Raw genomic sequence first — 14134 nt, 5'->3', positions numbered from 1 at the left:
GTTCGGGAGGAAACCAGACGGCCCAGGAGGTGGGACCAAGCGCGACCAATAGGATAAGGAGATAAGGAGGTTTCGCCACATCCGGCTCTGCCTCTGGCGCCTGCGCCCTGTGCCCGGGAGGCCGGTGACGTCCGGGGAAATCGAAGATGGCGGCGCTAGGCTGACCCTCCTGCGGGTGAGGGCCCGGGGCCGGAGGGGGTGGGCGCTGTTGGGGGCTGTGGAGCGCCAGCCGCTTCCACATCTCTGCCCTCTGTCTTCTGCAGGTGACGGAAGCGCCGTCTCCTACCGCCTGACGTCCCTGGGGGACCCTGCGCCGCTCCTCGCTGCCGCGGCCATGTCTGGGCCCGGCAACAAACGCGCCGCCGGCGACGGGGGCTCAGGGCCCCCGGAGAAGAAGCTGAGTCGCGAGGAGAAGACCACAACCACTCTTATAGAGCCCATTCGTCTTGGAGGCATCTCTTCCACGGTTCGTGGGCTCTTGCCGTATGCCTTAGAACTTGTCGGACTTTTGTTTCTGTTCTCCGCCCAACTGTCCGGAGTCTTACTCCCAGTTCCCCAAGCTTAGCAAGGTCCGATTTACAGAACACTCTGTTGGGGGAAACCGAAAACATGACGTCTGCCCTTCTCTTTGCAGATAGGAAAACATTTTCCCAGGGGGCAAGTGACTTGTCAAAGACTAAGGAGTTAGAAAGGGCCGGGTAGAAGCAGAACATGAACTTCCTCACTTTTGCTGGGGTGTCTGAGCTTCTTTAAATTCTTTTAGGAGTTAACCTGGGAATTCCCCCATCTTCCATCCATTCCAGTTGCTCTCCTTCTCTGTCTCTCTCAATGACTGGTTTCTGGGCCCTGCTTGACCCTTCTCCCAGTCCCTTTGTTTCCTTTGATAGGAAGAGATGGACCTGAAGGTACTGCAGTTCAAGAATAAGAAGCTGGCAGAGCGGTTGGAACAGCGACAGGCCTGTGAAGATGAACTCCGAGAGCGAATTGAGAAGTTGGAGAAGCGGCAGGCCACAGATGATGCCACACTCCTTATTGTAAATCGATACTGGGCCCAGGTGGGTGCCCTGTGCTTTCCAAGACCTGGCCTTGATTCAGGTGCCAATCTTCAGATTCCCCTGCTGGGAAAGAAATATCACGCTGGGAAGCACTGAGGGATTCATAACATTTTTGATGCTTTCTCTTTTCAGCTGGATGAAACTGTGGAAGCCCTTCTCCGATGCCATGAGAGCCAGGGAGAACTGTCTTCGGGGACAGAGGCGCCTGGGACCCAGGAGGGGCCAGCACGTGATGGGACCCCTCTCATAGAGCCAGGGACATCAGAGCTGAGGGGTAGGACCACAGCCCTAGGATATGGGGAGCTTAAGTTTTGAGAAAAGTCCTGGGGAGAAGAGGACTTTGACACTGGGCGCCAGAATTTCCTGCCTTACTCTACACCCCCCGCCCACCACTGATTTCTTGTTTGGGTGACAAAGTACGGTGAGTAAGGACACAGGTTTTGGAATCTGACTAGGTTCATAGTGCAGTTCATGTTTTGACACCCATTTTGTTCACGAAAGTATTACTATGGAATGTTGCCTGTGTATTTGGCACTGTTCTAGATTTAGAGAAATCAAAGATAAGCAGAAAGAAATATTGTTCGTGCTATCAGGGAGGAAATGATTATAAACTATAATATATAAAAAGTGTTGGGGCCCCTGAAAGGGAATAAATGTGTGTGCACGTGTGTGTGTGTGTTTCTAATTTAGACTGGGAAGGTAGACGAGGCTTCCCTGAGGAGGTGATTTGGCAGCTCCGTAGCTTTGAGGGCATTACCTCTCTGAATTCCAGTTGTTTCACTTTCAAGATGGGGATAACTGCACCACAGGTTGTGTTGGTTAACCCACGAATGTGGAAGTCTGGAACTTGGTAACGAGTGGTGGTAACTGCTGCTGTTATCCTTACAAGGATCTGTCCGTCCCTCCCAGAGCCTCTGCCAATGCAGCTGCGGCCCCCTCTCAGTGAGCCAGCCTTGGCTTTTGTGGTAGCATTGGGTGCCAGCAGCAGTGAGGAGGTGGAGCTGCAGCTGCAAGGCCGTATGGAGTTCTCCAAGGCAGCTGTGTCCCGTGTGGTAGAGGCCTCAGACCGCCTACAGCGCCGCGTGGAGGAACTCTGTCAGCGAGTATACAGTCGAGGTTGGTTCTCTGTACCCTCACCCCAGGGGTGTCCATTCCCGTCTACATCTTTGTGGCACTGCCTCCCCAATTCCTCTAATTCTCTGAGCCCATAGACAGCCAGAATTCCCCAAGGAATAATTCAGCCATGTTCTTGGGGGAATGGGTTAGTTAGATAGGGGTTAGATGGGCGTTTGATTCCTGGAGTTGAACCCCAGAGAGATGAGTTGGACAAGCTGATGCTGGTAGGGCCTCCCCCTACTAGCTAGAGACCACTCTCGAGCACTGTTTGCAAGTAGCTGATCCACAAGGCATAGTAGCAAGTGCTCAGGCTTTGTAGGTTGACAGTCTTCTCCCAGTCTTAGTTCTGCTACCCTACCTGGGGCATTCTGGGCAAATGGTTCCCCTCTCTCAGCTGGTTTTGTCCTCTGTACAGTGGGGATAAAGACTCCTGGCTTTGTCATGAAAAACTGGCAAAATATCTAGTGGATCACACTGGACACATAGCAGACTCCATTATGAGTTAGTACTTGGCCCCATTTCCCTGAGCTTGTCTCTTACCTGAGCCCTGCCTTCCCAGGGGAAAATGAGCCCCTTGGTGAGGTGGCTCGGGCACGCACCCGAGAGCTGGGCCGTGAGAACCGGCGGCTACAGGACTTGGCCACCCAGCTGCAGGAGAAGCATCACCGCATCTCCTTGGAGGTAGGAGTCAGGGAGTTTGGGGGTGGGATTAGAACCAGGGCAGGGTTTCGGTTAGATGGGCACCCAAGGATCTCAGGGATCCTTCCATCCAAGCATCCTTTCCCTTCATTCCCCCCAGTACTCCGAGCTCCAGGATAAAGTGACATCAGCAGAGACCAAGGTGCTGGAGATGGAGACGACAGTGGAGGACCTGCAGTGGGACATTGAGAAGCTGCGCAAGCGGGAGCAAAAGCTCAATAAGCACCTGGCAGAAGCCTTGGAGCAGGTAGAGTTGGGGTTCTGGGGCACATGAAGCCAGGGCTGGGTACTCGGGGCCCTATCTTCTCCCCTTCATAGCCATCAACTGTCTTCTCTCCACAGCTTAACTCTGGCTACTATGTCTCTGGGAGCTCCTCCGGCTTCCAGGGGGGCCAGATCACACTCAGCATGCAGAAGGTGAGCAGCGGCATTCCTCCTCATCCCTCCCATGACCTTTTCTCGCTTGCACACTTGAAATTCCCCTAAAGATGAAGGATAAACATCCATCTCCAAGGCCCTTCCCTGTCATTCCTGCTGTTCTTTCTTTTATACATTCGTGTACTTGTTTAGTAAATAATTTCTGAACACTAAATGCTAGAAATAAGTACTAGGCATATTGGAAAGAACAAGATAGACAAAAACCAAAGCTTCCATGGTGCTTAGGTTCTAGTTGGGGGAACAGGAAAGTAAAATAGTACATCAGTTGGTTATGAGTACCACAAAGAAGCACAGGAGAGAGAGAAATGGGAGTATGTTAGAGCTGATTGGCATTCTGGGGGTCACTGTGCACTGTTTTACCTTTACTGGCTATTTAGGCCTTCCAGGAATGCTTCCCTGACTCCCTGTTAGTTAAGAGCCTTAGATCCCAGCACTGTCTGTGTAATGTTGCATTTTCTTCCACTTGCCTGGGAACCCTTAGGAAAGCCCTTGGTTTGGGGCTTCGGAATTGATCACTGCCCTACACAGGGGAGCTTGGGTAGAATACATGTGGGGATGTGAGGGAAGCATGCTGTTGGACTTGGCCGTGCCTACCACAGCACCTCCCACTTCTTAGTTTGAGATGCTGAATGCAGAGTTGGAGGAAAACCAGGAATTGGCCAACAGCCGCATGGCAGAACTGGAGAAGCTGCAGGCTGAACTTCAGGGTGCTGTGCGGACCAATGAGCATCTCAAGGTGGGCTGTGGTTGGGCTGAGAAGGCCTGCACCTATAGGTAGGGGCTGAGCCCTGAATTCTCTTGCTGATCTCTTTTTGGCATCCCAACCCCTAGGTGGCTCTGCGGAGCCTTCCTGAGGAGGTGGTGCGGGAGACGGGGGAGTACCGCATGCTGCAGGCCCAGTTCTCGCTGCTCTACAATGAGTCTCTGCAAGTGAAGACCCAGCTGGATGAGGCTCGGGGGCTACTGTTGGCCACCAAGAACTCCCACCTGAGACACATTGAGCACATGGAGGTACGGCCCTGGGACGGGGTGGGGGTAAGAGCCAAACCCTTAGTGTGAAGGCGTTCCTGGGCTTCAGAGGCCCGGTGTGCCTGCCCAGTGTCTCTTGGGAACAGATTGTTCCTAAGACGCTGAGTCCTGAGGGGTTGTATGGATCCTTAATGTCTCAACCCACAGAGTGACGAGCTAGGGCTGCAGAAGAAGCTGCGCACAGAGGTCATCCAGCTGGAGGACACGCTGGCCCAGGTACGCAAGGAGTACGAGATGCTGCGCATCGAGTTTGAGCAGAACCTGGCAGCCAACGAGCAGGCGGGTATGTGGTGAGGACAGGGTGGAGGTGGGTCCTTATCTGGGAGTGCTGGGCCCTGGTGTGGGCTGCTGCTTGTCCAGATGCAAGAGATGAAGCCTCAGCTCCCCGTGGAAAGCGAACTGCACTGCCTGGCTCACAGGCAGTGAGGGTCATAACCAGTTGAAGTGGCTGATGACACAGGAACAACCAGAACGTGAGCTCTTGGCCCCATTTGTGGTCCTCTGGTCCTGTGGTGTCTCTCTCTTTGAGGTATTTGTTTTACAAAGATTTATTGACCACCACCTATGAGCCAGGCTCTGCTCTGATCTTTGGGGTTGTGCCAGTGAACAAAACAAAGAATTCCTGCCATGTGGAGCAACATTCTAGCAGGGGAAGACAAACAATAAAGACAAAAATAGAACATGTACCTCAGATAGTGATAAATATACCAAGAAAAGTAAAGCAAGAAAGGAAGATAGGAGCTACCAGGAGAAAGGCGTTGCAATTTCGGATGGGAGACCAGGGAACGTAACTAAGAAGGTGATACTTAAGAATCTAAAAAAAGTTGACTAACTTTTGTGAATGTTAGTTATCTATTCCTTTAAAGGAAATTTGGAGATATTGGGGGGAAAAAACCTACATTAGCAAACATAATACAAATAGGCAATGTCAGGTTACTTTCGGGTGAGTTTCTGTCGAGTCTGCATTATTGACTTTGATGAGGTCACACTCAGTATAAGGCCTTAGTTTCCCCCTCCTGGATAATGGGAATGATGTCCCTGGCTTAGCCTCTTTCCCCACTCAGAGGTTGGGGCCCTCACCCAGGGACTACTTCTGACACCCTTACTTCATGACGCTCTCCTAGGGCCCATAAACCGTGAGATGCGCCACCTGATTAGTAGTCTCCAAAACCACAACCACCAGCTGAAGGGGGATGCCCAGCGATATAAGCGGAAGCTTCGAGAAGTGCAGGCTGAGATTGGCAAGGTGAGGAAAAGGCTGCCTGGGAAAAGCCTTGGCTGTACTCCAGTGAGGCCTGTCTCACCTCATCCCTGTTCCTTTCTGTCTTTGCAGCTCCGAGCCCAGGCTAGTGGCTCTGCCCACTCCATCCCCAACCTGGGACACCCAGAAGACTCTGGCCTCAGTGCCTCAGCCCCAGGGAAAGAGGAGGGTGGGCCATGCCCTGTTGGTACCCCCGAAAGCAGAAAGGAGGTGGCTTCAATGCCTGGCACCACCACTACTCCTTCCTCAGTGAAGAAGGAGGAGCTGGTCCCCTCCGAAGAGGATGGGGCATTAACCCCTGGGGCCCAGGGCCCTTCCTCCCGGGGCCGAGAACCTGAAGCCAGGCCGAAGCGGGAGCTTCGGGAACGAGAAGGACCTGGCCTGGGACCCCCACCTGTAGCCTCAACTCTCTCAAGGGCTGATCGGGAGAAGGCCAAGGTGGAAGAGGTCAAGAGGAAGGAGTCAGAACTCCTCAAGGGTCTCCGAGCAGAGCTCAAGTGAGGCCCTATTCCTGTCTCCTTCCTACACTTGCCAAGTGGCCTCCAGCCCTACTCACCAAGACTTCCTCCTGTACCCTCTCCCAGGAAGGCCCAGGAAAGCCAGAAGGAGATGAAGCTCCTGCTGGATATGTACAAGTCAGCGCCCAAGGAACAGCGGGATAAGGTGCAGCTCATGGCAGCAGAACGCAAGGCCAAGGCTGAGGTGAGGGCAGGTAGGGCTTGTGGGGCATGTACGGAGGCTGCCCTGCGGGATTCTGACCAGAGCAGAGCCCAAGGTCTGCAGGAAGCAGTGACAAGAGAGCTTCTTGTGGCTACAGGTTGATGAGCTACGAAGCCGAATCCGGGAATTGGAGGAGAGGGATCGAAGGGAGAGCAAGAAGATTGCAGATGAGGATGCCCTGCGGCGCATTCGTCAGGCAGAGGAGCAGATAGAACACCTACAGCGCAAGTTGGGTGCCACCAAGCAGGTGCAGCCCCCTTTTGGTCCCCTTATTTCTGAGCATTGGGATTCCCTGAACACTTTGTTAGGTGCCTCTGGCAGGTGTGGCATCTAGGTGGCCGCATCCACTCTATGGTTCTTTGATTTGCCACATTTTCCTATGGTTCCCCATGGCCATCCTGTCCACCTACCACATTCCATCTTGTCCTTGCCCGCTTGCTGCAGGAGGAGGAGGCTTTGCTGTCGGAGATGGATGTCACAGGTCAGGCTTTTGAGGACATGCAGGAGCAAAACGGGCGGCTGCTGCAGCAGTTGCGGGAAAAAGATGATGCCAACTTTAAGCTGATGTCAGAGCGGATCAAGGCCAACCAGATTCACAAGCTACTGCGGGAGGAGAAGGATGAGCTGGGCGAGCAGGTTCTTGGCCTCAAGTCCCAGGTATGGCAGTCCCTGGCATGCAGGGTGGAGCTGGAGAAGCGGGGGCTCCCCAGCACTGAGTCTTCTGCCATCCTCAGGTGGATGCCCAGCTGCTGACCGTGCAGAAGCTGGAGGAAAAAGAGCGGGCCTTGCAGGGCAGCCTCGGGGGTGTGGAGAAGGAGCTGACGCTGCGCAGCCAAGCCCTGGAGCTCAACAAGAGGAAGGTGAGGCTGGGCTGGTGGGGAACACGCCCACTTCTGGGGCTGGCCTGGGTCTATGCTAGGCTCTGCTGCTTCTCCCAGGACAGTTCGCATGTATTGAATGTTTACTATGTGCCAGACCCTGTGCTTGGTCACATTTCATTCTCACAGTAATCCTACCAAGATGGTTTTTGTCTTTTCTTTTTTGTAGCCTCAGCTAGAGTGCAGTGGCGTCTCACTGCAACCTCAAATTCCTGGGCTCCAGGGATCCTCCTGCCTCAGCCTCCCAAGTAGCCGGGATTACAGGCACAAGCCACCATACCTGGCTAATTTTTCTATTTTTTTTTTTTGTAGAGACAGGGTCTCACTCTTGCTCAGGCTGGTCTTGAACTACTGAGCTCAAGCGATCCTTCCTCCTTGGCCTCCCAGAGGGATGAGCCACCACACCTGACCTGGTTTTTGTCTTTGTAAGGAAACTGAGGCTCAAGGAGGTCAGTTGACTTGCTTAAGAAAGAGTGGTGCTGGGATTTTGGCTCCAGGACCTCCATCCTCACCCTTCATTGGCTGTAAAATGGGATGATGGTCCTTGTCACGTAGTTTATTAAACATAAATATTATCTAGGTTATGGCAGATGCTCAAGATTAACATTGGTTTTCATCTTATTTTCTCTGTTGGACTATTTTCTTTTCCAGTTAATGCATTCATTTCGGTAGTATTTTTCACGCCCCTGCTGTGTGCTAGGTCTTGTGCTGCTGATCACTGTGGAGACAAGAGGATCTCTGCCTTCCAGTCAAGGCTGGAAGTGGCAGAGTCTTGAGAGGCAGAGTCAGCCAGTAATCCCACAAATAAAATAATGCTATAACAGATCTCAGTAAGTCTTGTGAAGGAAACTAAGGTGCTGTGAAAGACAAACAGGGGAACCTCTCAGTAGGTGACATTTTTGCTGAGCCCTGGGGGAGTTGCATATGTGTTAAGGAAGTTGAGGGGAACAGAGAGAAGAGCCCAGTGAAGGCTCAAAAACCAGAGAGAGCATTGTGCAGGGGAGGAACTCGAGAGTGTGTGTAGAAGGAGGCGAGCGCTAAAGGGAAGGAGGCAAGACCAGCTCAGTGCAGATAGCGCTGGAACCTTTGACACAAGCATCACTGGACCAAGGCTCCATGTGCCTGAGTCTCTAGCCTCAGACCAGTGATGCCCCTCCTCCTTCTCCCACCCATCTCAGGCTGTTGAAGCAGCCCAGCTGGCCGAGGACCTGAAGGTACAGCTGGAGCATGTGCAGACTCGACTACGAGAGATTCAGCCCTGCCTAGCAGAGAGTCGGGCTGCTCGTGAAAAAGAGAGCTTCAACCTCAAGAGGGCTCAGGTGTGTTGTGGGGGTGGGAGTAGGCCAGGGTAGTCCAGGGTCACTGACATGGGCTGGGGGCAGGCAGTTCAAGGGTGAGGACCCTTGCACTTAGCCTAACCTCTCCTGCCCCAGGAGGACATCTCACGGCTGCGGCGCAAGCTGGAGAAGCAGAGGAAGGTGGAGGTTTATGCAGATGCTGATGAAATCCTCCAGGAGGAGATCAAGGAGTACAAGGTGGGGCCGGGGGCTGAGTTGTGCCCTATCAACCCAGGAATACTAGATGAGGGGTTGGTGAGAGTCATAGTGGATAATCTGGGCACCCTAGAAATCAGGTAGGACAGCAAAAAGTGGGCAGAATGCTGGTTGTAGAGTCAGACAACTGATCAAGTATTTATTGTACACATACCATGTGCCAGCCACAGTGCCTGTCCAGATGTGGGGCGGGAGAGCTAAGAGCTAGACCTGGTCTCTGACCTGTTCAAGCTGACCGTCAGTCAGGGGAGGCAGCCAAGTAATTCTCTCATTCCAGAGGTGTAATGTGATGGCAGAGGCCAGAGGGACTGTGGAAACTCAGAGGAGGCCCTGAAAGCAGGCCTGGGGGGGTGGGTGGCCAGCAGGCTTCCTGGAAAGAATGTCACCCAAGGCAGACTGAAGAAGGAGAGTTCAGGTAAAGGGAAAGGCGGGTGTGGAGGCCCTGAGTTGAGAGGTATGCTGGAAGGACAGTGAGCCAGGCATGTGGTTGGAGTGTCACATCGTGAAGCGGGTGGTAAGCCAGGTTGAGAAGCTCCACTCATCCCATGGGCAGTGTAGAGACTTCAGAGGGTTTTAAGCAGGAGAGTGATGCAGATTTGCTGTTGGGTCTGCATTAGAAGAGGTTAAAGGCTAGGGGCAGGGAAACGGTTAAGCTATTGCAGTCATTGAAGCAAAAACTGGTATTTTGGTGGCCTGAGGTATTGGAGGCAAGTGGGTAGGTTCAGCAGATATTTTGGAAGCAGAATTGCTTGGACTCGGGGATAGATTGAATGTAGAGAGGGAGGGAACAGGAACTAGGAGTACTCCTGGATCCTGGTTTGAGAAAGTAGGCAGGTGACAACTACCATTTAGTGGGTTAGGAAGACTGCCAGGAGCAGGTTTCAGCGGACAGTGTTCAAGGATGCTGAGAGGGAGGTGCCTGTGGGGCGTCTTGCAAGGCTGTGTGGGAAGCCACTCAGGGCAGAAGCCTTGGGGAGTGTCAGTAGAGGCAGAGATGGAAGCCACATACGACTGTGGTCACCCAAGGACGGCCTGTGGCACAAGAAGGGGTAGGGTTCATTCTCCCTTAGGAACCTCAAAGTTTAAGTGACAGGCAGAGGAAGAGGAGCCTGTGGGTTGGGAGGAAGGAGAGTGATGTTGAAGGAGCTGATGGGGGAGAAGGCAAATGGATGGAGCCATGAGAGGTGCCCCTTGGACTTGGCAGTACTGGTGGGAATGGTTCTTGTGCAGGGGTGAGGGTACAGGTGAGGTCACCTGCACCCTCACCCACTGGAGTGAGGAGGGGGTGTGGGTGAGTCAGTAATCAGACAACCCTTTGAAGCAGTTGGGCCTTGAAGGGCAGAGGTAGCTGGAGGCGGCAGCCTTGGGAGCCTGTTCACGCTGATGGGTGGGGTCCTGAGAGAGGCAGGAAGGGTGCTGGGAAGTTGCTGAGGGGTGGGCTGGGCTGGCCTTTCAGGCAGGCCAGAAGAGGAACGTTGGGAATGCCGAGTTGAGGAAATTCCTGCCTGGACTTGCCCGTGAGACCCTCCTGGTGGCAGATGGGAGGTCTCAGGCTAAGAGAGGACCCACAGTAGGGTCTCTAGGCAGCACGAGGGCTGGGCCCCGTTGAGGGTAGACATAGCAGATTTCTAGTGGTACTGCCATGCCCAGCTGTGACTTAGCCGATGCAGATGAAGAGAAGGTAGACAGGATGGGCTTTTAGCCAGAGACGACCAGTGGCGCAAGAGATGAAGCCTCAGGGCAGAAGAGTCTAAGCTGCGCTGGTAGATCCTTGTCCTTCAGAGGAGGGACACATGGGATACCCAGCAGTGCCCAGGATAGAATCCGGACTCTGCTACTTTCTAGTTTTGAGACTTTGGCCACTGAGCCTCAGTTTCCTCATTCATAGAGTGCTCATCCCTACCTCCCATGGTTATGGTGAGGATTAGATGCAGTCTGCTGTGTGGTGGGCTTAGCCTGGACCACCTCCTGCTCTCATCTTGGGGTCTGGGAACCATCAGAATTGTTCCCAAGCTGATGCCTTTGCCTGGCCCAGGCGCGGTTGACCTGCCCCTGCTGTAACACCCGCAAGAAGGATGCAGTCCTTACCAAGTGCTTCCACGTTTTCTGCTTCGAATGTGTGCGGGGCCGATATGAGGCCCGCCAGAGGAAGTGCCCCAAGTGCAACGCAGCCTTTGGTGCCCACGACTTCCACCGTATCTACATCAGCTGAACCTGAAACTCAGGGGACTTTGGAACACCCATGGACCCTGGGGGCTGTTCCCCCAGCCCCTCCCCAGCCCAGGTCCAGTGGCCCCACCCTCCATTCCGGACCCCAGGGGTCCAGCCCTTGCCCACCTAGTTGGTTTGGGGGCCCTGGTGCATGCTAGTGGGAGTGGGATTAGCCAAGCTCAGTTCCATCTTTTCCTGAAGATCTGAGCTGCAGCTTAGGGAGCACCGTTCTACAGGAAAGGTCTGCCATGAGAGGCCTGAGGGGCCCAGAAACACTGAACTGAGCTTCCCAGGAGCTGGCCCTAACCTTTCTTCATCTGTTTCCACGGACCCATTGTAGCCCTAAGGGGAAAATTCCCCAGGTTGTGACCTACCTTAGAGGAGGCTCACTACCTGCCTGCACACTCACAAGTGAGGACAGGGCTGGACCAGGACCCCAGCACCTTGTTTGAGACCGGGCCCTGGGGAGATTTTCTTCAGCCACCACCCTGCTGGCACAGGCAGGGCTTCTGTCCTGTGGAGTTCCCTGGACACTTTGGCTTTTGTGCCAAGGGCTGAAGGAGGTACCCCCCTAGGAGGTACCACCTGCTTCCTCTGGGAAGCTCTTAAGGTTACAGTCACTGCCTCATCTTGGGAGTGCTGAACCAAGACCATCAGTTTCTATTCTAATTGGGCCCCTCCTGAATCGCCTCCTCTCTCCCAAGCCCACTACCCCCACCTCATGCATCCCAAAGCTCCACTAGGCCCTTGGCCCTAACCCTGCTTTCATGCTGGTGGCCTTAACTACTGTGGAGGTGGAACTTCCCAGGAAGGGAAGGGACAGACCAGCCCCAGCTGCTGGGCCAACTTCCAATCATTCCAGGTAGTAGAGCTTCACCCAACACCCTGTGACTGAGCCTGTACCCCTGATGCTTCGTGTGCCGCCTGCCCACAAATGCTCCATGGGCTGTGAAGGCAGCACCCAGAGAGGCCTGGGAGGTGGAACTGCTGACAGGTGCAGGGGCCTGTTTGGACCCACAGCCTCTGCTCTAGAGATCTGTTGTATAGGCTATTAATTGTTATGAATAAAAACATCCAACCCTTGGCCTATGGCCAGAGTAGCCAGGCTTCATGCCCCAATCGTAGTCCCAGGTTTTCAGCTGCTAGGCCTGCCCAGCACTTCCCTGGCTTGGTGTGAGCCTGGGAGGGTCCTGTGCCAATAGGAGGCCCCACTCCTGCCCACCCTAAAGGCTGTTACGCGTAGACCTAATGGCCGTCAGGGATCCCAGACTGGGCCTGTGGGGGGAGCGCGTCTGCAGGGAGAAAGCGTCGTGGTCAACTCTGGGGCCTGCCTGAGCTTCCCTCGCAGGGACGGACTACCGGCCCCCTTGGTCTGGGCTGGCCACGCCCCCGGCAGTCATTGGCCCTTGGGATGCAGGGCCGTGTCGAGCTGCATCCTGGGAAATGTAGTCCCTTGTTAGCACGTGGCGAGAAGGTTCTCGGAGGGGAGAACTGGTTCCCCGGTTGTGCTGGGCAAAGGCGGGCCTGAACCCAGTCCCGCGGGCCGTTCCACAACGGCTTCACCCGCCCCTACCCCTCGGACGCACAGATCGGGACACCTCAGCGGGGTGACTTCCTTCATTGCAACCTGCTTCAGCCCCCGGCCCCGGTCCTCGGAACCGTACGCCGCGTGCCGGGCGGCCCCAGTTCAGTACGCTGCGGGCGCCTCGGACGGACCCGTCACCGAGGTCGTACCGGGGCTGGTGCCACAGCCGGTGCTGACCGAGGTTGGTGCCGTTGGTGCCGCAGGAGGTGTCGGGGCCATGGTAGAGGCCGCGGGCTTGTCAGCAGTCATGTCTTTGCGGGGCCCCGCACCCTTGTCAGCAGTCGCACCTTCGCGGGGACTAGCGGCTTTGTCCGCTTTCGGGCCCCACCTGGCGCCCGGGGTTTCGGCGGGGCCGCAGCAGCTGGACCTGTTCGGACTAGAGATGGAGACGCGGGCTGCGGTGACCTCGGGCAGAGGGCTGGCGGTGGTGGGCACACTCACTGAAGCACGGGCTGCGGCGGGAGATGACATCGGGCCGCCAAGGAAGCGTCCGTGGCCGGGAGGCAGTGGTGGCAGGGGTGGGAAAAACGCAGGACATTGCATCATAGAGATGCAGCCACCTGCGCCCCTGGAGCGGATGAGTCTCAGAGGAGCGCTGCTACCCGGGGCATGGGTGGAGGTCAGCCAATCCTCTGTGAGCACGATCCTCTTTCCTGGGAATCACCTTCGCACAGGCTCCTTAAGTAAATGCAAGTAACTGTACATCGCCTCCCTAGAAACCTTCTGTTAAGGCCGGTCTCCACGTCAGAGGAGCTAAAACCTCCTGTGAGTCCTCATACCTAATAGTAAAGCAGGCGTCAAACCACTTTCTCAAGGTCAATCCCAAGGGAATGGGATAAAACTTCCAAGATCTTAGTGATCTATGCAAGCACTGATAAGGTGGCAGGAACAGAGGAGACTCAAGGGTTGGTTTCCCATGAGCCTGTGGGTGCTCGGAGGGTCTGCCTTAATGGCTGGTCAGGCCCCTCCACCAGGAAATTCGACCCCTTATTACCCCCGGTAGTCCCAGTGGTCTCAGTGGCAGTGGTACCCTGGGCCACTGCCCAGGGATGGGCCAACCAACTTCTGGGCCAGCCTTGACCTTGGCCAGCTTCTCTGAGGTGAACAGATGTTGGTATCAATGGTGGACATGCCTGTTTCAGCCAGAACCAGGGCTACTGCCTGTTGGCCAATGGAGCACGTAACATTGACCATGATCTTCTGAAAACTTCCCTTAGGTCCTGTGATGCTACACTCCTGATTTTTCTCATGCTGTCTTTTGTTGGTCTTTTGCTTTTCCTCCACCCCTAAGCTAGACCCTCTTTCTACTTTGCCACTCTCCCTGGAAGTGTTTATTCATGGCCATGGCTACAGCTAAGCTGCTAAGACCCAATTTCTCCAGTCCAGTTCTCTTTTCCGAGCTCCAGACCTGGAAAATCACCACCATTCACTCCGGGGGAGGAGAGGAGGATCAGAAAATCACATCACTCTTAAAAATCCCCCAATGGCACCCCTTTTCCTAGCTCAAGATGCTCCACACTCTAGTTTCTCTACTGTTACTTTCCCTCAGTCCCCTCTGTGCTCTAAGCCCATACCCAACTGTTAAACAC

At 54.6% G+C, this 14134-nt stretch overlaps 1 protein-coding gene across 5 annotated transcripts in view; it reads left to right on the top strand.

Moving 5' to 3' along the window:
* Positions 1–72: 72 nt before the first annotated feature.
* RNF40 (ring finger protein 40) overlaps positions 73–14134 on the top strand; it is a 30254-nt gene continuing 16192 nt past the window's right edge. For 3 of the 5 annotated variants that reach the window (XR_006733445.1, XR_006733444.1, XM_045543304.1), the window contains exons 1-19: positions 73–175; positions 264–466; positions 888–1055; positions 1188–1329; positions 1965–2171; positions 2731–2852; positions 2971–3117; positions 3213–3287; positions 3925–4044; positions 4140–4319; positions 4485–4620; positions 5462–5583; positions 5671–6095; positions 6183–6300; positions 6416–6565; positions 6763–6975; positions 7053–7178; positions 8375–8515; positions 8630–8731. Coding sequence is in view for 3 of the 5 variants with exons in the window: in XM_045543304.1 (XP_045399260.1) it covers positions 335–466; positions 888–1055; positions 1188–1329; positions 1965–2171; positions 2731–2852; positions 2971–3117; positions 3213–3287; positions 3925–4044; positions 4140–4319; positions 4485–4620; positions 5462–5583; positions 5671–6095; positions 6183–6300; positions 6416–6565; positions 6763–6975; positions 7053–7178; positions 8375–8515; positions 8630–8731 (2826 nt within the window). In the remaining 2 variants the exon portion in view is untranslated. Of the gene's footprint in view, positions 176–263; positions 467–887; positions 1056–1187; positions 1477–1964; positions 2172–2730; positions 2853–2970; positions 3118–3212; positions 3288–3924; positions 4045–4139; positions 4320–4484; positions 4621–5461; positions 5584–5670; positions 6096–6182; positions 6301–6415; positions 6566–6762; positions 6976–7052; positions 7179–8374; positions 8516–8629; positions 8732–10784; positions 12061–14134 lie in introns of those variants that run through there. The other 2 variants (XM_045543303.1, XM_045543306.1) reach the window with 2 other exon arrangements.

The sequence above is a fragment of the Lemur catta genome, chromosome 2, assembly GCF_020740605.2.
Source record: "Lemur catta isolate mLemCat1 chromosome 2, mLemCat1.pri, whole genome shotgun sequence".
In the NCBI taxonomy this organism is placed as follows: domain Eukaryota; kingdom Metazoa; phylum Chordata; class Mammalia; order Primates; family Lemuridae; genus Lemur; species Lemur catta.
The sequence above is the reverse complement of the archived record's forward strand: the minus strand, read 5'-3'. Positions and strand labels throughout refer to the sequence as shown.